At 41.3% G+C, this 20,772-nt stretch overlaps 2 protein-coding genes across 6 annotated transcripts in view; one reads left to right on the top strand and one right to left on the bottom strand.

The window, feature by feature from the left end:
* Nucleotides 1-1,884: 1,884 nt before the first annotated feature.
* On the bottom strand, nt 1,885-19,744 carry FASTKD2 (FAST kinase domains 2). 3 transcript variants are annotated; one of them, XM_069983454.1, is made up of 12 exons: nt 19,212-19,744; nt 17,154-17,879; nt 14,540-14,643; nt 12,906-13,002; nt 12,412-12,535; nt 9,601-9,740; nt 8,562-8,734; nt 6,636-6,784; nt 4,621-4,836; nt 4,033-4,120; nt 3,431-3,545; nt 1,885-2,392 (listed from the first exon to the last, which is right to left on the bottom strand). In XM_069983454.1, exons 2-12 carry the CDS (start codon nt 17,817-17,819, stop codon nt 2,255-2,257), a joined length of 2,010 nt encoding a protein of 669 aa, XP_069839555.1. In that variant the 5' UTR covers nt 17,820-17,879; nt 19,212-19,744; the 3' UTR covers nt 1,885-2,254. The 3 variants fall into 3 exon arrangements, with proteins under 3 accessions (XP_069839555.1, XP_069839556.1, XP_069839557.1); XM_069983455.1 differs by lacking the exon at nt 19,212-19,744 and adding an exon at nt 19,024-19,125; XM_069983456.1 differs by lacking the exon at nt 19,212-19,744 and adding an exon at nt 18,637-18,659.
* The window catches only part of MDH1B (malate dehydrogenase 1B), a 30,517-nt gene continuing 28,985 nt past the window's right edge, over nt 19,241-20,772 (top strand). The window contains exon 1 of one of the 3 annotated variants that reach the window (XM_069983457.1): nt 19,241-19,590. In XM_069983457.1, the coding sequence (XP_069839558.1) occupies nt 19,569-19,590 (22 nt within the window). In that variant the 5' untranslated portion in view covers nt 19,241-19,568. Of the gene's footprint in view, nt 19,591-19,647; nt 19,836-20,772 lie in introns of those variants that run through there. The other 2 variants (XM_069983459.1, XM_069983458.1) reach the window with 2 other exon arrangements.

Here is a 20,772-nt window from a genome sequence, read left to right as displayed (position 1 = left end):
CGGGATTCCGCGGACATTGTCTGCGAGAATTCCGTAGTGTGAACCCGCCCTTACTCTGTATAAGAAATCTTATGACTGCTTATAAAATCCCTTACGAGTAGTGTTGAGCAAACTTGCCAAACTGTTTGGGTCTGGCAATGTTCTCTGAAAACCCAATGCTTAGCATTTGACTCCCGGCAGATGGAGAAGTTGGATGCTGTCCTGGGGAGTCCTGGAAACATGGATACACCCATATTGGTTTCCTTGACTGCCAGAGGTATAATACTTACCTCTGTGCTATGCAGTGTAAGCAATCTAACTTAAAAGATGTGAAAAAATAATTTTAAAGCAACTCTATATACAGTACACCAACCTACCCCACCAAACCACTAGTACCATGCATTCAATGAGAGTAAATCCTTACCGGTCGTGTCTTTTAAAATGCGTTTGGTGCTTTGGTTAGAGCAAAAAATTATCTTTTATTCTGCAGTGCTGTGTCAAACTAGTTTCTTTGCCCCAGGTCTGCGACACCTCTTCTTCCTTTTCCCCTCCCCACCCTCCTCATCATAAGGAACACCCCCAGGCAGGATTTCTATTCATTGCTCATCTAAACTGCACCTGTGTTGCTACAGCCCAGGTGCAGCTTAGACTAGTGATGAATAGGAAAAATCCTGCCTGTGGGTGATGCTACTGATGAGGAGGGTGGGGAGGAAGCAAGGAGAGGCGTCATAGACCTGGGGCGAGGACAAAACAGTTTAACACAGCACTGCGGATTAAAAGATCATTTTTTTCTCTAACCAAGACACCAGGAGCATTTTAAAAGACACAACCGGTGAGGATTTACTTTTATCAAACGGATGGTACTAGCGGTTAGGTGGGAAGAGTATGGGCACGAATTTAAGTGCACGGTAAAAACCAAAATTAGCTAAATTGCTTTATAGTTTGTTTTTTTATTATTTCACCCCACATTTTATAATAAAATGAAAGGTGTCACTACAAAGAACAGGGTTCTGCAAAAAAAAACAAAAAAACAATTCAAAACAAGCCCTCATATGGCTCTGTAGATAGAAGAATAAAAGTTATAGTTCTTAGAATGTGAGGTTAAAGCAACGCTACTCACTGTTGCCGAGACACTGAAAACACTTAAAACTTTTGATTTTCCTCTTCATTGTGAGAATCTTGTGGAATCTTGTAAAAATGTTTCACCCACATTAGACAATTCTACCAAATAGAAACCACCTGTGTCTAAACTTTTCAGCCACTAAAAATGTGAAGAAAGATGAAAGAAATCACTGTCTCTAGTATTGACACTTCACATTCTTAAAATATACTGTAGTAGATCCTAACTGACCTAAAGGCAATTTTACATGTAAAAGGGCCAGCGACCAGACAGCAAATGAGTAAACACTCATGCTGATTTGATCTTGTGTGCAGCCAGTAAATTTATTGCTATTGGTCGCACATCTCTGTCTAAACCGGAAACACAAGGTCGATGACTGAAATGACTGAATAAACAATACAGAGATTGTTTGTGCGGCCTGGAGGCTTGATTCATTGTGCCATGTAAAGGCGTTGCAAGCAAGCGCCGATCTTGGCCACACATTAGGCAGTGTAAAAGGGTTCTAAGAGAGTGAATCTGTATACCAAGATTTATTTTAAGGAACTGGGAAAACTTGACTTTTGCGAAATGTGGGCTTAGATGTATGGAAACCTATGACTTCAACAGTAGCTTGATGTACGGAAATGGTCACCATATGCTTTACCTGCTACAGCAAAGCACAGGCTCTATGCAATCTCAACACAAACTTGACCTAAATAGGAGCAGCACAGATAGTCTCCCTACAAGTGTCAATAGGAAGAAAAGAATTCCGAGGACTAGTCAAATAAAGTAGAAAAACAATCCGATTTATTTATGCTGCTGAAATCTGAAAGCTATAAAAGGTAGGTACACACGGATCAGGTGTTTACTGCAGTCACTAAAATCCACCAATAAAGAGAAGAAGCCGAATATGTGGTTGTTCTGTTTACTTCTGACTTGCTCTTTTTATGCACAGAAAGGGATTCCAATGGTGAGATAATACAAGATTAAGAAAAGAAACTGATAAAACAGGACACATTATTACTATTAATTTTATATAATTACATAAGAACTACAGAAGTAGCAGAGATGTTGTTGCTGAACTGCAATGAATCCCCAGAATCCCTGTTATACAGCTCCAATAAATTCTATTTTCATAAATTATGTCTTCAGAGAATCTGTCCATGCCATAACCTTCTATGTCTCACAATGTGTAGAATCTGCTTCATCTGCTTGCACTGAAGTTTGACTGCCGGAAATATCCTTAAAAATATTTTCTCTTAAAAACTCCTCTTTCTCGGCTTCAGTCAGAGTTATAAACTGGTTTACCGGGACCTTAAAAAGACAAAGGAAAGTCAGGACTGAAACCTTCTGAACTGCTTTACAGGTAAATGTCCCTATAATACATTATCATCAACCTCTTAAAGAGAAACTAACAGACTCGAAGACTTCCAACCTGCTGTTATGTTCCCATAGTTGAAGAACTACTTGATTGCAGTCCAGGAGAATTAGAATACATTTCACTGTTACGGTATGTGCACACTGAGGAAAAGGCGAGGAATTGAAGAGGAATTTCAGCTTGAAATTCCTCCTGTAAAATATGTACAGAGCAAAGTCCCATTGTGTTCAATGGGTTTTCTGCTCTGTTGTTCACACTGAAGAATTTCCGAGCAGAATTTTCTGCTGTAGATCTGCAAGAGGAATCCTATAGAAGTCAATGGGGGGGGGGGGGCTAAATTCTGCTTGAATTCTGCCTGAAAACTTTCTGCTTCAATTCCTCGAGAATTACTCAGTGTGCATATACTCTTACTCTGAAGTTTTTGGATTAGAGAGAGAAGAAAAAGCAAGTCTACTTGATGCACGCAGGAGGCCACCTATTCCAGACAAGGTGGCCCAAAAATCCAAGTAGAGAGAGTCACACAACATTAATGGTGGTTCAAAGGGTTCACAAATTTATTGTGTGACCAGGTACAAACATGACTATGAGGGTGCTTATGTACTTTATGTATTTAGATACACTTGATAGAGACCCTAGTGGTCAAAACACTGTTTGTACCTGGTCACACAAGGTACAAACACTTTGTGAACTAGTGAACACTTTGATGCTGTTTGACTCTTTCTACTTAAATGTCTAAGGATATGTCAAATAATCCTGCAAATGACAAAACTTCTGGTACTTTTCTCTCTGTCATTGTGTGCACATTTGTGTGTGCCAAAAAAAAAAAATTCTGGTTAGCGAATACATTTCTATATTACTTGCCTATTTAACAATATCTAACCTATCAAAAGTCATCTGCACTGATATTTCTGCATAAACCAACTTAAACGTGGGGGGGGGGGGGGGGATCATGTTTCTCAACCTTAAAAACTTACCACCAATACAGTGAATCCAAGTGATTTGAGATGTCTCAGTTTTAAAGCCACTTTTCCAGTAGGGTGAAGACTCCCCAAGGTAAAAGCATTCGCCGTGCAGCATAATATGGCAATTCTACAAGAAAGCATAATAGACAAATACACCTGTCAAGCAATTTGCAAGTAAATTCAAGTCTATAGAAAGTCTGATACAGAAACACTATTTAAGGGCTAGTCAGAATAATACAGAGAAACACATGGTCAAAAACACATGAAGCATCATTGCTTCTGACTGCACCAGTAACATTGTTCTTTCCATAGGGTTGTCAGCTGCACCCATATTTCTCACCATATTTCTTGTTCTTTCTATTGGTGGTGCCCACCTTATATTCTTTGTTTGATTGGGAAGCAATCATACCTTCTAATATGTTTCTGACATATCAAAAGAAGTGTTAACTGGAAATTTCCTTTGTCCTCGTGACCTGGAACAATCTCAAACTAGCCAAGGAAAGTACTACCTAACACTCCTACAAGTTTTTTGTACACTCACCCAACTTCACTCATGTTTAGGTTGGAGAAATACGTAAGATGTAGCAAAATGCCAATCAACAATATTTTCTTACTGTGTAAAATTATGAGAGCCTTCAGAATTCTGTACATCCTCTGTCGGAACCAACTTTCTCTGTTCTCTATCCAAAGTGAGCACAAAGTCTGCCAAAAAGAAAAAAAAAATAGATAATAAAATAAAAATTCTCCATAATATTAAAAGCTATAGCAGTACACATTTACAGGATTTGATGAGAATTTTAGCATGTGTTCTGCTCTTATATCCACAGACACTCCACATCCAACATCATGGAATTTATTTGTGACCATATCCCCTCCCCTCCTTTGATTCTAATAGCACCGTGTCACAAGAGGAGGGAATATCATCACACCGGGGGGCAGCGGACCTGACCCCAGAGCATAGAGTCGGGCCGATGCACGGCAAAAGAACATCAATGAGCATGGGAAACAAGCAGCATTTCACTGAGGCACTGGGATCCCCACGCCGGCGGTGATCTGCTAGAAGAAAAAAAAAAGAAGTGATGCACCTAATGGTACATTCACTTTAATTCCGGTCTCAGATCCTCTTGGTAAATGCAGATGCAAGATGTATATTGATTTTAGGGTTTGCTACAAGACGAGACAGACATGTAGCCTGTACTTACCTATAAAGTAACTGCTAGGAAGCTGCATGTTTTCTTGGTACAAGGCTGGGTCTTTAAAATAGTTCTTCAGGAAAGTGTGACACATAAGGACTGAATGACTATGGTGAGTCTCAATCTTCTGCATGTCCTGCATTAAAAAGGGACTTGAACCCAACTCCAGAAGCAAACACAGCCTAATATGGCCCAGGTAGGATTTCTCAATATTGTCCAGCGTGCCTAAGAGATAAACAAAAGTTTCAGATCACAGAATAAAGACTACAACAATCATGAAATGCATATGCACACACCTACCATTAAAGGGTTCCCGTGTCTTTAGGAAAAAAAAAAAACTTTTGACATATCAGAAGTTTTGAACAGTTTGGGTTCAAGTGGGGTTCACTCGGCCAAATGCTGTGCCTGCTTATTCCTATCCAGCACAAAAGGTGTACAGATATTAAACTATCACCCCAAAATGTATATCTTGTAATAGTTGGCAACAGTGTTATTACCAATAGTACTCACTTCAATGGCTTTTCCATGCTTCAACATGAATGGAAAATAAGACTACATAATTTGTATGGTCCCCGTCTTCTACCTCTCTCCCATGACAACGCATCATCCTTTGATGTCACAGGAGGCTTGGCTGGATCCTGTCTCCCACCCACCATCTCTGACCAGCCCCTCCAGCCTGCACCTGAGCAGGCAAGGAGTGACAGAAACAGCTGCTGCAACCTCACTGATTGTTAAAAAGTCTGCAGTGAAATAAAAAAAAGAGGCATAAGTAGTATATCCAGTGTAAGAGAATATCGGATAAAGTCCTTATTGTGGGGCCCAACTTCAAAGACAAAAGATACTTGATCAGAATATGCGCAAGGAGATGAAAAAAAAAGTGCACTGACCAAATTAAATTTTAAAAATTCTTTGCTTTGCTCCAATATCAGCTTTATAGGTAGAGAATACAGCGTGCTGTGTCAGCGAGAACACAATGATAGAACAGTAACACAATGAAACTGCAATGTGTGAACACAGCCTAAATGTTCTGCTACAGCTTTGGGTGGGAATGGGCAGGGTGGAGGACTGTGATGAACAGCTGAAGGAAAGCGATGCATTCTGGAACTTGTAGTACTAGCGGCTCAACCAGGAAGTACAGCCACAGAATTAAGACCCCCAAAACAAATGGATTTTTGATAGTTTCAAAATTGCTGTATGCTTCTTCAGAATGTATATTTTTGGTTAACTCATGTCAGAGTACCCCTTTATCAGAAACGTTACTAACGTTTTGTGAATACCCATACACCATTTGCACTGTCCCAAAGCAAAGCAGAGTGGTGCTGAATAGAAATAAACACAGAGCCCTCAACTGATCACTGCTGGCCATTAAAGCTAGCCATCACTGCAGGCGACAGGTTTTATAAGCGTATAATGGAGATCGTCTCCTGAAGAGAGACAAGGAGTGAAGTTCTTAACTTACTGCCTCTGATAGCTCTAGATAATAATCATTTGGGGATCATAAGATTGCTTGTGTAGCATAGAGGAAGTGAAAGCAGAGTTAATTGAATATTGTGCGTCATCAGAAGCAAATAAGAGGCTGGACCATCCTGGTGGACTGATGCACCTGTCGTCCCGCCTCTCCTCATGAATACAGAGGTGACGCACTGCAGTAACTTAGTGCAAATCAATGCATGAGGAGGCAGTAGCTAGTCCACTGCTTGTAGAGGAGGGTGGTCGGTAACCTAGAGAGCAAGTTGTCAACAATGGCAGGAAAAGAGCAGCATATCAAGAGAAGGAGACAAGTTTGTTAAATTATTGTATTTGCGAAAACATTTGACTTGATATGTCCTAACTATGGTTGGTTAAGATGGAAATACCCCTTTAAGGCAACATTTAATTTATTTTGTAAGGACACAAAATTAAGACGGCCAACTTCTTTACTGTGTAATCTGCATTCTTAGCTTGTGCTGATCCTCAATGACAGCATTTACTATAGTGCAGAGGAAAATGCAGAGCAGGACGTATGAAATACTTCTCCAACTCACTTAACAAACTTTTGTCTTCTAGAAGGTTGTTGACAGCAGATGGAGGAACCAGTCCAAGTAAACAGAAGTTGTAAACAATCTTGAGAAGTTCCTTTTTCTTCAAACTATCCATATGTAATTGCAGTGCAGTGTCCAATGTCTTCAGAAACCTAAAACAGAGGAAAAAGATTAGATTTGTACTATCATTTCTAGCTTAGGACCATATCAAAACAAAAATTCTTACATTGGTCATAGAAACAAAATAGTTATCAAATGAACTAAACTTTTCAGTCATAGGCAAACCCTTTTGCTTTAGTTGAACAGGCTTTCAAGGATAAAGGGTGAGAAGCTTTTTTTTTGTGTAAGCAATGGTGTAATACAGGGAATCTAACAGATGATCTATCGACCTCTCAGAAGTTGACAAGAATCAATAAAATGTGGATCAGGACAAAAAAAAAAAAAAAAAGCAATCTACACAGACAGACAACAAGAAAAATCAAAAAGTAATACTTTGATACATAAAAGACTGCTATAAAACATAAAACATATCCTATCAAATAAAGCTGACCCCAAACTTATGATATTAATTAAAACAGAAACTGGTACAACTGCCGACAGCAACCAATGGGAGCTCAGCTTTCAATTTACCAGAACTTGGCTGTGATTGGTTGCTGTGGGCACTTTACGCCAGTTTCTATTTTACACACTTTGACAAATCTGAACTAACTTTATAGGTTTCACATGCAGAGTGTTTTATCTCAAAGTAACAGCATCACGCTATGATCAGTGGGGGCCTGACCTCTGGGTCCCCCCCCCCAATTGTGAGAATAAAGGGACTGGTGAAGGCTGGTATTGTGCTGTGCCCCTTCACAAAGACCCCTGACCACCTGCATAAGTAGTGCAGCCCATATACGTAAGGGAACCACTGTGCAGAAGAAACACTCATCATCAACATTACGCCCCCTCCATTCTATCGGACCCTGGATTTTTTTTTACTTTGCAGATGGATAAAAGCCCTTTAATAACTCCATTAGATTACCACACCTATCTTCGATAGAGATGCAGATGTCCCCTTCTTCTTTAGAACACAGTGCTACTGCCATCCCATTGAAGTGTGTGTTTACTCTATAGATCAGGGACAGGGAACCTTTGGGTGTCCAGCCATTGCAAAACTACAATTCCCATCATGCCTGGACAGCCAAAACAAAAGCTTTGGAGTTTTGCAACAGCTGGAGGGCCAAAGGCTGGATTACAATATAGAGGCATTATAACTGTAGCCATGCCTCTCTGGTATAACTCAGTAAAAACAATACAAAAACCATTCTTCATAGGATGCCATAAATTCAGACTTGTATCCCCATTTGAGAGTAGCAGAGTCACCACAATTCTATAATCTATAACTCTAAAGGGTAACTATTACTCTATTACTATTTACTGGTGGAAAAATACTCAGCTAGTCCACAGACCGCAGCCAAAGCAAGCAATCAACAAAAATGCCAAAAGTCCCATAGACTTACATCAATTTTGAAGACTACTTGCTTCAGCAACAGGCTACAGAACTACCGACCATTCGAATGCACATCCAGACCCCTAAAAAACAAAGTGAGGGTATATCCTAGGACAGACAGGATTCCCCCCCCCCCCCTTAGTGGATAGCAGAAACACTGAATATAGAGGAAAACTTGATGCTATATGTCTGTGGGGAGGATTTAAGGAGATAAGTAACTCAGTGAAATCCACCCTCTGTGATATCACAGATTTCACCTGCCTGCTTGTATTCTGTGGGCATTTTATGTCGTTTTGCACCAATATGTATCTAGTGCTATTACATATGATCCTAGCTGGTAACCACTATATTAGGTCTCATAAATAACACCTAGAGTTTGTTTTCAGTGGCACACCACTTACAGTGTCTTATGGGTTAGGGGACACAGGCATGATACTTACTTATCTCCTTTTCCCTCAGGTAAGTGGTTTAGAATTGCAAACACCTTGGACGTTGTTACTAAATGGTTTACTTTCAGAGATTGTGAGTCCTCTATGATTTTATCAGCAAAGTAGTCCAATAGTGGCACATATCGGAAGCGGAGGAATGCCATACTCTTCAGGACAGCGGAGATCTGTGAAAACAATGAAGTAACAGCACAGTTCTTAACCTTACTCGATGCAGACAGACAATGTATCATACCTACCTACACACAAGGTGCAACGATTCGGTTAAATATAATTTTATCAGTCGTTTGTTGACATGCAAGACAAGGGTCACTAAAGAGGGGCTTTACTTTACTTTGATGACCAGATCATAATGCATTCAGAATTTTTATATAATTACTTCTTAGTCTATTCTAAACATTTTACAGTAACAATCCTTTTAGGATAAATTACAGTAAAAGGGACTTGGTACTGTGGTCCTTCAAGCTACAATATTCCTTGGTTTCAGGACGGTCAATGTATGTTAAAACCATAAAAGGTTATATAATGTAAGCCCAAAATAAGAAAAAAAAAATATGATGAAAAAAAATTACATAATAAATAAAAGATAAGTTCTTACATAAGTCATAATTAGTTGCTATAAATCTCATTACTGTAGAGAGGCATACCATAGAGTATACACAGTGTACTAGAGATAGGCCACTACCAGCCTATCATAATCCGCGGGCTGAGATTCGATCAGAAGGACTGGGACCCCCGAGTGACGCCGGGGAAGGTCCGGTCTCCCACATGCAGTAATACAGGGGGTTTGCCAGTGAAATGCTTCCACAGGCTTCCAGACATTCACAAGATCCGCAGATTTAGCTGGACACCGCTTGCCATATATTTACAAGAGGGAGCCCAGGGTTAAATGATCCAGCATGGTTGGACTTTTATACAAATTGTACAGTTTGTATAAACAACTGTCTGCAATAAATGTAAAATTCGCTTTTTGCTTTATGTTGACAAACAAAATGTTATGTATTTGCTGGTGTTTCTGCTGGCCTTCCCTTACCTGCCACGTATCCCACATGTAAATGTTGGTCATTATATTATCCCCAATTGCAGTCAACAATTTTTCATTGAAATAGGACAGTTTAGAGCAGGAAGCAGCCAGGGAGGCAATCCTTTTACAGGAAAGCTCATCTAAGCAAACTGAACAAAGCAAAAAGAAAAAAAAAATCCATTAAAATGTAATCTGTGACAATATCTACTAATCATAAAAGGTCCTATTAGACAAAGCCATTTTCAGTTTTTGCTGAGTAACGATAAATGATTGCAAAAGAGCGATTTTGGGAAAGACCTGAAATTGTTCGCCATAACGTACAGAACAACAGTCATTAGTTACCATTGTAATTATGGTGGTACTACGATCATTTACTCCTTCTGATCCCAGAGAACAAACAAATGATGTGTACATAGGGTCCATTTACACAGAAAGATTATCTGCCAAAAATTTGAAGCCAAAGCCAGGAATAGACTATAGACCGAGAACAGGTAATAAAGGAAAGACTGAGATTTCTCCTCTTTTCAAATCCATTCCTGGCTTTGGCTTCAAAACTTTGGCAGATAATCTGTCATATAACCTTTCTGTGTAAACAGACCCATACATCAAACAATTAGAGAACAATTGACTATGATTTTATGGTCAGCTCAAAAGATGCGATCAACGACACACACAAACTATTCGAACAAATTCAAACAAAATAGCGATTTTCCCACGATAATCAGGGCTGGTAATAGGACAGAGTGCGGAGCGGAGTGGTGGTGACAACCATATCACAGTCTAGGCCCTTATACAGTTGCAATCTAAATTGTTCAATTGTCGGATAAATCTGTGTATGTAAAAAGGGCCCTAAGCGTCATACTAACTGCTGAAGGTTTTTATGCCTGGACTCAAGTTACATCTATGAAGAGGAGTCAGAATGCAAAAATGGGGTGACAGTGTCACTTAAAGTCCAATAAGAAAGATGACCTAGAGTATAAGATTCTGAAGTGGCAGTCAGTGTCACCTGATATGAACACCATAGAAAATCTTTGGTTGAATATCAAGAAAACTGCTGCAGCATTAAAACCCCCAAAATACCAGTGAACTGAAGTCCATTGCTGCCAGAAACTGGTGTCTGCCTATGCTTAAAGGAGAAGTCAGTTGAAATTTTTTTATTAAAAGCATTGTATTGCCCTCCATAAGTTATACAAATCCCAAATATACACTTATTTCGGGAAATGCACATGAAGTGCTTTTTCCCTGCACTTACTACTGCATCAAGGCTTCACTTCCTGGATAAAATGGTGATGTCACGATCCGACTCCCAGAGCTGTGCGGGCTGTGGCTGCTGGAGAGGATGATGGCCGTGACATCACCATTTTATCCAGGAAGTGAAGCCTTGATGTAGTAGTAAGTGCAGGGAAAAAGCACTTTATGTACATTTCCCATAATAAGTGTATATTGGTGATTTGTATAACTTATGGAGGGCAATACAAAACTTCAATAAAAATCTCCTTTAAGGGTATAAACCCACACACCGTATATGCAGCAGATATGCAACAAATACGCAGCAGATTTGTTGGTACAGATTTGATGCTGTGTTCAGTTATTTAAATCTAATCTGCTGCGATTTTGCTGCGAGTTTGCTGCGAGTTTGCTGCGTATCGCAGCAGTAAATACGCTGCATATACGGTGTGTGGGTTTATACCCTAACATTTGCAGCAGGTCATTATATGAAGAGGGCTCTTTACTAAGTAATAAAGACACCTGTTATGAGGGTTGAATAAGTCTGAGAGTGCAGGAGTCAATAAAAGTGCCATCAAGGGTAACATCATTGGTAAGACCAATCAGAGCACAGCTTTCACATCTCAATGCGCTTTCCTAAAATAAAACCTCAACTCTTTGCTATCATTACTTGTGACCCATCGCTGACTTACTAACAGCTAACATATTTCCAGGGAGTCCTCTGTGCCACCATTACCAACAATATCATAATGTACAGACTTACAGCATGAGCAAAGCAGAAATATCCAGCGAGTGGGAAAGTCAGGCAGATTTATTACTGTAAATAGGTCATAATACGGGCACAATTTGACTGAAAGTGTAACTGTCATTTCAGGGTCATTTTTCTGAAAACAATACATATCTATAGTAAAAGCGATTTTAAGAAACTCTGTAATAGGTTTTATTTACCAAAATCGTTTCCTTCTGTACTGAAAAAGCTGTTTTCCTAGGTCCCCCCTGACTTCAGAAGAAGCAGGATTTCTGTGTCCATTATGCTCCATGGAGAGGAGAGGGGCTGAGATGAGTGAGTGAGCACGGAGCAGTCCTGCACAGCACAACACCCTGCAATCTTCTCTCAGCAAATTCCTAGATAAGCACTGACCTTTCTGACCCCTGAATCCAGCGTTTTAGGTGCCCAGTCTGCAAACAGCTGACCTTCATGTCTCTTCTTTCCTGCTCACTCATCTCCCTCGGCCCCTCCCCTCTCCATAGGGATATCATGGGCACAGCAGAACCCATCTTCACTTGTTTCTCTGTAATGAAGATGGATTTGCCTAATAATATAGAGTTTCTTAAATTCGCTTATGCTATTGATTTCTGTAAAAAAATATATATATATAGTTATGCTTAAAGTCACAACTATTTGACAGTCTAACAATGCAACAACATTAGTCACTTCTGTTAGACAGTATATGTAAACCTGACATGAAGCTGTAAGTCAGTTTTGTTACTACATACAACACATGCTTTAATAGAAGACTACATTACATAAATAGGAAATCATGTCTATGGCTAGTATGCCACATATAGCAAATAACCTTGTACTGAACTTACTGATGAGTTTGTGGCTACAAGAATCCAGAAGACTCTCAGAATGGAAATTGATTTCAGCAAGAACAGAGAACATATTAAGGCACTGAGAGACAGTGAACTTGTCAATCATCTGTAGAGCCATTTCCTAAGAGAAAACATCAACATAATGAAACAGAAACTGGAGAAGTGGGTCTAACCACAGGCGATAGATAGATAGATAGATAGATAGATAGATAGATAGATAGAGAAATATAGCACACAAAGCTATTTTAATTATTGCTCATGTTAAAAAGACAAACAACTGTGACTGTCACTTTAAAAAATCTTTAGATATGGCAATAGCACAGAAGTGCTGTGGATGGTACAGGCTCAAGGTTCAGCTCCTGAGAATGGACCATAACCTGTACATACATACGGAATAAAGTGTATGTAATAAAGTATATGTGATAAGGGGGTTAAAGCCAACACATAATAAAGAAATAAAATCTTTACATTAAATTATAAAAATATTTTACCTCAATTTTCCGTCTAAGATGTGGCGGAGCAATTCTCATCAAGTTTAAAATTGTTGAGACATCTTTAATGGCATCACACTTAAGCTCTATTAATAAACTGAAAGGTGGAAAAAAGTGATAAACAGCCTTAGCATGCAAAATAAAGAGTTTTTCTCCCATATCATATGGTCACACAGCAAGACTTACAGGACTATGTATAGAATGCACAAGCCCTCTCCCTTGTCCAGCAGCATTTTCACAGGTTTCCATCGGAGGTTTGTGAAACTACACTAACACTTTGGTCAGTCCAAAATCAAATCTAACAACTCGGCCATCAGTTTAGTCGTTTTGCATTTAATGTGACCTGCTTGCTCCTGTCATACACTAGACTGCTCGTAGTAGATACCCGACTGCTCAGACCAGTCAGGGCATATTAAAACCTTAAAGGGGTTGTTCACCAATTTTTTTTTTCTTTCAAATCAACTGGTGCCATAAAGTGCCAGAGATTTGTAATTCACTTCTATTCAAAAATCTTAAGTCTTCCAGTACTTATCAGCTGCGGTGTGTCCTGCAGGAAGTGGTGTATTCTTTCCTGTCTGACACAGTGCTCTCTGTTGCCTCCTCTGTCCATGTCAGGAACTGTCCAGAACAGCAGCAAATCCCCATAGAAAACCTCTTCTGCTCTCCAGACTGGAAATAATACAACTTCTTGCTGCGCATACAGCAGCTGATAAGTACTGGAAGTCTTGAGATTTTTTTAATAGAAGTAAATTACAAATCTCTGGCACTTTATGGCAGCAGTTGATTTGAAAAAAAAAAATGTTTTGGGTGTACAACCCCTTTAAGGGTAGACTCACAAGTACAATATTGCAGGAGATTTCACACAGAGTTCCGCAAATATAATCTGCACTGTTATGTCCTATGGCTTGGTATTCTCGCAGTGGATTTTCATTCTGCTGCAAGAAAGTAGATGCTGCCTACTTAACCTATCATCTGCCAAGCTTTAAACAAGCTAATACACTACCTGTCCGTGCTCTGGCTTGATTCTCTGGCTCTCAGGTCACTGACGTCCTGCTCAGCTAATCAGTGCTCTGTCCCCCGCAGCCACTGGTTGGTTGAGCGGCCTGTCAGTGACCCAGGAGCAGCAGGCGAGAGCGTAGTCAGGTAATGTATAAGCTTATTTAAAGCCTGGAAGTTGATGGGTTAAGTAGGCAGTGACTACATTCTTACAGCACAATGGAAATCTGCTGCGAGAATACAGCACTCACCTCCAGTTCTGATGTTTAAGACCGCAGAAACAGCTCAGACTGCAGCACTATACTTGCCATTACAGGTCAATAAAATCCTTCAGGCTTTTCCTTTGTGAAAGTTGAGAGGCATTTATTAACAATGTGTTTTAAAGCAGGAGATGCTGATTGAAATATAGATTTGTGGTAAATGTTCCAGGGTAACCGGTCATTTCTTTGTTCATTCTGGGCTAAGTAGTCAAGTGGGTTGTTCTACTCCATTACTGACACCGCTGTGGCCAGAGATTGGCTGAGCAGGTGTTTCCTGTGTGACAGGACGCACTGGTCAGCAGGGATCCACATTATCAGCATAGATGAAGGGGGAACAATCTACACTTCTGTAGCGCTGGACAACCTATAAAAACTTACCAGAGACCAGAGTGAACGATATCCACATTTTTGTCGCTCTCCATCATTTTCAGGCAAATGGCCAATAAAGAAATTTCATCCATTTTTAATGTGCTGAGACGTTGCTACAAAAAAAAAAAAAAAAAAAAAAGGGATCATGGGACAAATGGACACAACAAAGAGAAGGAAAAGGACATAGTTGAACTGTGAGAGCAAGGACTATTAGATCTCAGTGTCAATGTACCACTTAACTTGGCTTTACTGTAGGCTCCTAAGCAGCCTCCGTGTGTTTACAGGCATGTGCTCTCACCATCAGTAAAGGGCTCATCGAGAACCAGGGGCGTAACTACCACTATAGCAGCCATAGCAGCTGCCCCATGGGGGCCATGGCCTGCTCCTGCAATACACTGGGCCCCCTGAACCATCATCATTTGCAGCACCGGGTGGCCCTGCTGGTCTTAAGGGTTTTGCAAATGTCCCTTTAACTGCAAGCACTCCTGACCAGAGCTAGCAGTTATGTAGTTATGACTTCACTTGACCGTTTAGTGGTCAGTCGGGGCGGGGGGGGGGGGGGGGGGGGTGCCATCTTCCCTGTATCTCACCAACAACTAGGGGGCGCCTAAACTGGTGAGTCTAGCTTTACTGTTTGAGTAGCATTTATAGCACCAAAGGAGACAGTCCATAGAGAAGTAATAAAAGGTAAGGCTGTGGGGTATATGCAATGAATAGCAACAGAACAAGTGCAAAATGTAGCTGTGACGGTGGCATTATTATGGAGCGTGCCTTAACATTGGCTGTAAAAAGTTCACTGTGTGCTTATCCTCTTTTCATCTGATCTGTTAAAGGAGAAGTTTATTGAAAATTTTTATTAAAGTATTGTATTGCCCCCCCCAAAAGTTATACAAATTACCAATATAAACTTATTAGGGGTACTTGGTGGCAGAGACATTGCAACAGATATGGGTGAGTGTTCAGGACTATATTATCTTAATTTGCTTTGGGGTTAGTTAGCCGGTACTACTAGTCCCATCGTGGACTACAGCGATAATATTTATACTAACCTATGTATAGGGAGTTTGCAGAATATATAGCACCACCCTAGATGTTAGAAAAAAACAGAAATCTTTATAATTTTACCTGTTTGCATGTACACTGCCATCTGCTGGTCTATTCTATTATTGAAAATCTTTTGTGTGTGTTGTTATTTTATAATAAAGTATTTGGTTTTAATGTAAACTAGCCTCAATATGGTTCTTTTTTGTATAAAAAAAAAACTTATTAGGGGAAATGCACATGAAGTGCTTTTTCCCTGCACTTACTACTGGGGACACTGAGGGACACAGGGCACTGGAGGGACACTGAGCATTCATCTGCCATCATCCTCTCCAGCAGCCACAGCCCGCACAGCTCTGGGAGTCGGGTCGTGACATCACCATTTTATCCAGGAAGTGAAGCTTTGCTGCAGTAGTAAGTGCAAGGAAAAAAGCACGTTATGTGCATTTCCTGTAATAAGTGTATATTGGTAATTTGTATAACTTTTGGGGGGAGAATACAGTACTTTAATAAAAAAATTTTGCCGGACTTCTCCTTTAAAGGGAACCTGCCATCACTTTCATGCTGCCTAAACCACTGGTGCAGTGCCTGAGGCTTCTGCTTGCCCCACACACCTTTACTGACAGTTCCCCTTTCTATAACCAAACAGGGGGTGATCTATCAATCAAAATAGGTGAGGAGGAGGGACCCTGGGACCACCCAGGTGACTTCTGGTTCAGGTAGCATTAAAGTGATGACAGTTTCCTCCTTAATAGTACACACACTGGAGACAGTACCGTCATACCACAGAAAAGCCCATTGTACCACCAGGCCCAGGCTGAAGCCCTGGAGGCAGGCCAACCCACCCTTAGTGAGAAGAAACCCCAGCCCCTCCATGACGTGACTCCCTTAGAATCAATAGAACCCTATCATAGAGGGGCTAGGGTTTCCTCCCACTAAGGGTGGATCGGGCCGCCTCCAGTGCTTTAGCCTGGGCCTGGTGGCACAGTCACTTTGCTTGCCCCATAGACTTTATTCTATAGTCAGGCAGATTCCACTGTCCGCCCGAAAAATGAATTTGTTCTCTGCATGATTTTCTTTACTGTGGACATACCCTTATACTATAACCAGCTTTACCATATTTACATGCTGCACCATAATTGTCATGTAAAAATATTTAACTATGTAACAGTGATATAATAGGGGGGTTCAGGGAAAGGTAAGATGGTCATACACATTAGATTAAATGCCAAACCCACCCATTTTGGTATGAGTGACAGCCATCTCATGTGTATGAGGGTCTCCAGACTCTCTTCCCACAGCCGATGTTCTGGCAGAGAAGCACTGGGCAATTGCATAACAATATACCCAATGCTTTTGTTCTCAGGAAAAATGAGCTTAGACCAGAGCAGCAGCTTACGCCTCTTATCCCATTCAGACCTCATCCATGCTAAGGAGTATCTATATATTGGATATATCAGAGGGGTAAATGGCCAATTGCACATAGTAGCTCATCCTCACAGGAACTAATAACATGTACAGGGTAATATAACAAAAGTCTGGAATATAAACTCAATCTTCTAAATGAAAGTATGGAGCTCACCTGGCAAACATTCAGAAGTGTCTGGATCAGCCTCGTATTCTGATTCACATTCAAACTCACAAAGACATGGAGGCTGCAAACCAAGAACCTGCTTGACATGGATGGCGCCGACTTCATTACTTCATAGCACAAGTTATAGAAATTTGGGTGCTCAGAAATAAGATGGGCGTAATTAGGTTTCAATTTCTTATTATTAGCCAAGATATTCCATAGATCCATAATAATACAATAAAGATCGTGGGGACTGTGTGAGGAACTGGGGAAGGCATCCAACAATTCTATAGCAGATATTTTCTTGGGTGAATTTGACCTGGTAGACTGGTGCCCAGTCCTCTCTCTATCCAGGCTATGATCTTCATCTGTTTTCAGGCTATGCTCATCACTGAGAACATGGACATGGTTCTCATCCGAGCTGTTAGAATCGCTCCTTACAGACACTGTGGTTTTTCCTTCTGTACTTACTGAAGTCTCTTGACTTAAAAACCTGATGGGAACAGATGCTGCAATGGATGCAGGAGTCCATGGTTTCATCTCTTCAAGTAAAAAAAGTCCAGATCTTGAACTAGAGTTTCTCAGAAGTGAAGGTATCCTCACTCCTAATAAACAATGACATGACTGTAATAGTCGTGCTGTGCGCAGTATGAAGGGCAGAGAGGTGGTGTGCATCTTGTCAGTCCTTTATCTAGCAATGTTCTTCAACAGGATTCTTGTCCCTTTCAAGGCTGGCTGTAAAAGATACAAAGTGGTTAAAGGGGAAGTATCAGCAGGTTACACAAATCTAACCTGCTGATAGCCCCCTATAGTGTGGAAGGTGAGGGGGAAGGTATATGTCTTACCTTCCTCCTCTGCGCTCCTTCCGCACTGTTAGTCGGCGTGGGGGTGGGGCAGTGCTGCCAGCCAAAGATTATGCCGACTAACACAGGACCAGCGCAGAGGAGGAAGGTAAAAGACATACATACCTCCTCCAGGCGCTATAGGGGGCTATCAGCAGGTTAGATTTGTCTAGTATATAATATATTGCTGTGATTTCTAATGCATCATATTATATCCATTAGCAAATCAAAACCTCAATGCATCAATAAGGAAGACCCTGGATTACTATCTATTCCAGTGCATTTCTGCTGACAGCATTAGCTATTATAGTGGGACATTGAACTTGGGACCACCCTCTCTTTGCTCAATATGACAGAGGGGCACATGTAACAGAAGACTAGGGGGACATTTACAAAGCATATGCTAGGTAGAAGGTATCCCCCGCTCATCCGATGGGTGGGCAGGGGGGGGCTCAGCGAGGAGGGGAGGAAGCGTGGCCTCCTCCTGCGCCTTATTTATTATGACTTAAGCCTGTTTGCAGGCGTAAATCCTGATCCAAATCTACACCTGCTGGAAGTAGATTTGGTAATCCAGGCGCAGAGTCGGCCACGCGGCAGGCCTGATTCACTAAAAGGCGTCCCCTCCAGGACTATAGAGAGGAGAAGCTTACTTGTGCTATGCAGCTCTGACAATCAGGACACAGAAAGACAGCATGGAAATGATAATGGCAAAGTGTTGATGTGTTATGCCCAGTGCAGGCCTGAAGGGGGCAGTGCATGACTGGTATTCTCTATGAATCCTTGTGCATTGCCTCACACAGCCATTGGCATAGCACAATATGTTTGATTTACAGGTATTCCCAATCTGATAAATGAGGGGCGGCTGCATAGGGCATCCTCATTCTCCTATGGTAGGGTGATCCCTGGGGGCCACCGTACATGTCTCAGTCGATAAGAACCAGTCTTCTTGTGCTCTGATTTATTAATCACGTGTCCCATGCTTTTAGAGGAGACTGACTGTGGGGGAAAGTAACAGACATAGATTGATTGATTAGAACCTGCTGTTATGCCCATGTATATGCGATCTGCTGCTGCTGCAGTGTGAATACAGCCCAAGGCCGGCTCCATTCCCCATAACCAACACACACTAGCAGGAGCTGCCTGTGTAATGATGTCTGGAGCGGCCATACACGTGTACATGCAGCCAGCTCCCCCTGTGCTCAGTGACCCCCAGCCCGGCACTCACCTTCAGCAGACACCCGGCTGACATACACGCTTTCACCAGGACAGCGCCATTGAATGACGTCACGTACGCCACGCCCAGCACTACGGGCTCTCACAGCAACCAAAAGAATTAAAATAGCGTTGTAATTTATTTATATACATTTAAACCTCAAGAATAAAGCAGTATGTTGGATTTCCGGATTATTTTTTTTATATTTGCTGAAAATAATTAATAATCAAATATCAAGCTACGGAACCTCCTACTAAGGAGCCTGGAAAGCGGGCACGGGAGATGTGACGTCCACCAGCGAACACGCCTCCTGTTTACCGTTGCCTGGCAACAAGATTGAGGGTTTCCTGTGCGTGTACGGCGACCGTCATGGCAAAATTCGTCCTCGCAGGTAAAATGATTGGTGTTAATTAGGTGTTGGGTATCCGAGTTGGCACTGCTTGGGTGCTGGAAGCGAGTGATAGTAAATGTGAGGCTGAATACAGCTCCTCTGGACAGGGCCAGAAGGCTTCAGCACAGGGGCGCACTTCACAGCTTGGCCACCAGGGGCGCTCCTCACAACTGCTGCTATATTAGTGACCTCAAACTGGGGCTGCAAAACTACAACTCCCATCATGCCATAACAGTCACCAACTGGTAAGTCATGATGATTTGTACCGTTTTGCCATTTAGAGAGACACAGTTGTGAACCATTGTTTTGTATATTGTGTGCCTGGCGTATGCAGTGTGTGTGCGTGCGTAGGCCAATATCCAACCATTCAGTGGTATGTACCAGCTCCTAATAGTCTCTGAAGACCATAAGTGATTACAGTGCAGTTACACCCAGTGTCTCACAGGGGACAGCTTCTCTGGTCACTTTCCCTTTTGCGCATCGATCCAACCAACCAAGCAAGCTAATTTTTTCCAGCCATGGCTCATCTCTTCAGAAGCTGCCATCTATGCATATGCCTCTGAGGGTGTGTAATGCCATCTCAATAGAGTTCACGTAAATACATGTATATGTGCAAAACGTTTACCAATGTTTGGGACATTAAGGTTAACTGGGCCCATGCCTGTACATGTAAATGTCAGCATCCCATTTTGACAGTTTGCCAATATATAAAATGTGAACTTTACCTAAGACTGTGAATATATTTTGCAGTTAGGTCACCAGAACAACAATAGTAGTAATAAAATATATATGTACTTTATACAATGTACCCCCTCAGTAATAAGAGTGCCTTTATAAACAGCCAAATGGCTTGCAAAAAAAACAAACAAAAAAAACCACAAAAAACTGCTTTGAGCTTCATCATCAACATTTAAAGGCAACCTGTTGCCAACAATCTTTATACCACAGGTGTCCAAGTCAGCCCCTCCAGCTGTTGCAAAACTACAAGTCCCATCATGCCCGGACAGCTAAAGCTTTGGCTGACCAGGCTTGATGGGTGTTGTAGTTTTGCAACAGCTGAAGGGCGTGAGTTTGACATCCCTGCTCTATACTAAACAACTGACACCATGATGCAAGTCTTAAAAAGTACTATGGTACTTTGGTTTAAGAGTAACTTGGATTGAGAGCGTTTTGCAAGAAGAG

This window comes from Dendropsophus ebraccatus, chromosome 9 (assembly GCF_027789765.1).
Source record: "Dendropsophus ebraccatus isolate aDenEbr1 chromosome 9, aDenEbr1.pat, whole genome shotgun sequence".
Lineage (NCBI taxonomy): Eukaryota > Metazoa > Chordata > Amphibia > Anura > Hylidae > Dendropsophus > Dendropsophus ebraccatus.
Note: the sequence above shows the minus strand (reverse complement) of the source record. Positions and strands in the feature narration are given on the sequence as shown.

What these genes read in the sequence shown, in the direction of transcription:
- FASTKD2 (XM_069983454.1), bottom strand. Translation starts at nt 17,819, where the DNA reads ATGCACACCACCTCTCTGCCCTTCATACTGCGCACAGCACGACTATTA. An exon ending in TTGTAGCCACAAACTCATCA is followed by an intron (nt 9,741 to 12,411) that starts GTAAGTTCAGTA and finishes TGCTTTGTTCAG; the next exon opens with TTTGCTTAGATGAGCTTTCC. An exon ending in CCTGAGGGAAAAGGAGATAA is followed by an intron (nt 6,785 to 8,561) that starts GTAAGTATCATG and finishes CCTCTGTTTTAG; the next exon opens with GTTTCTGAAGACATTGGACA.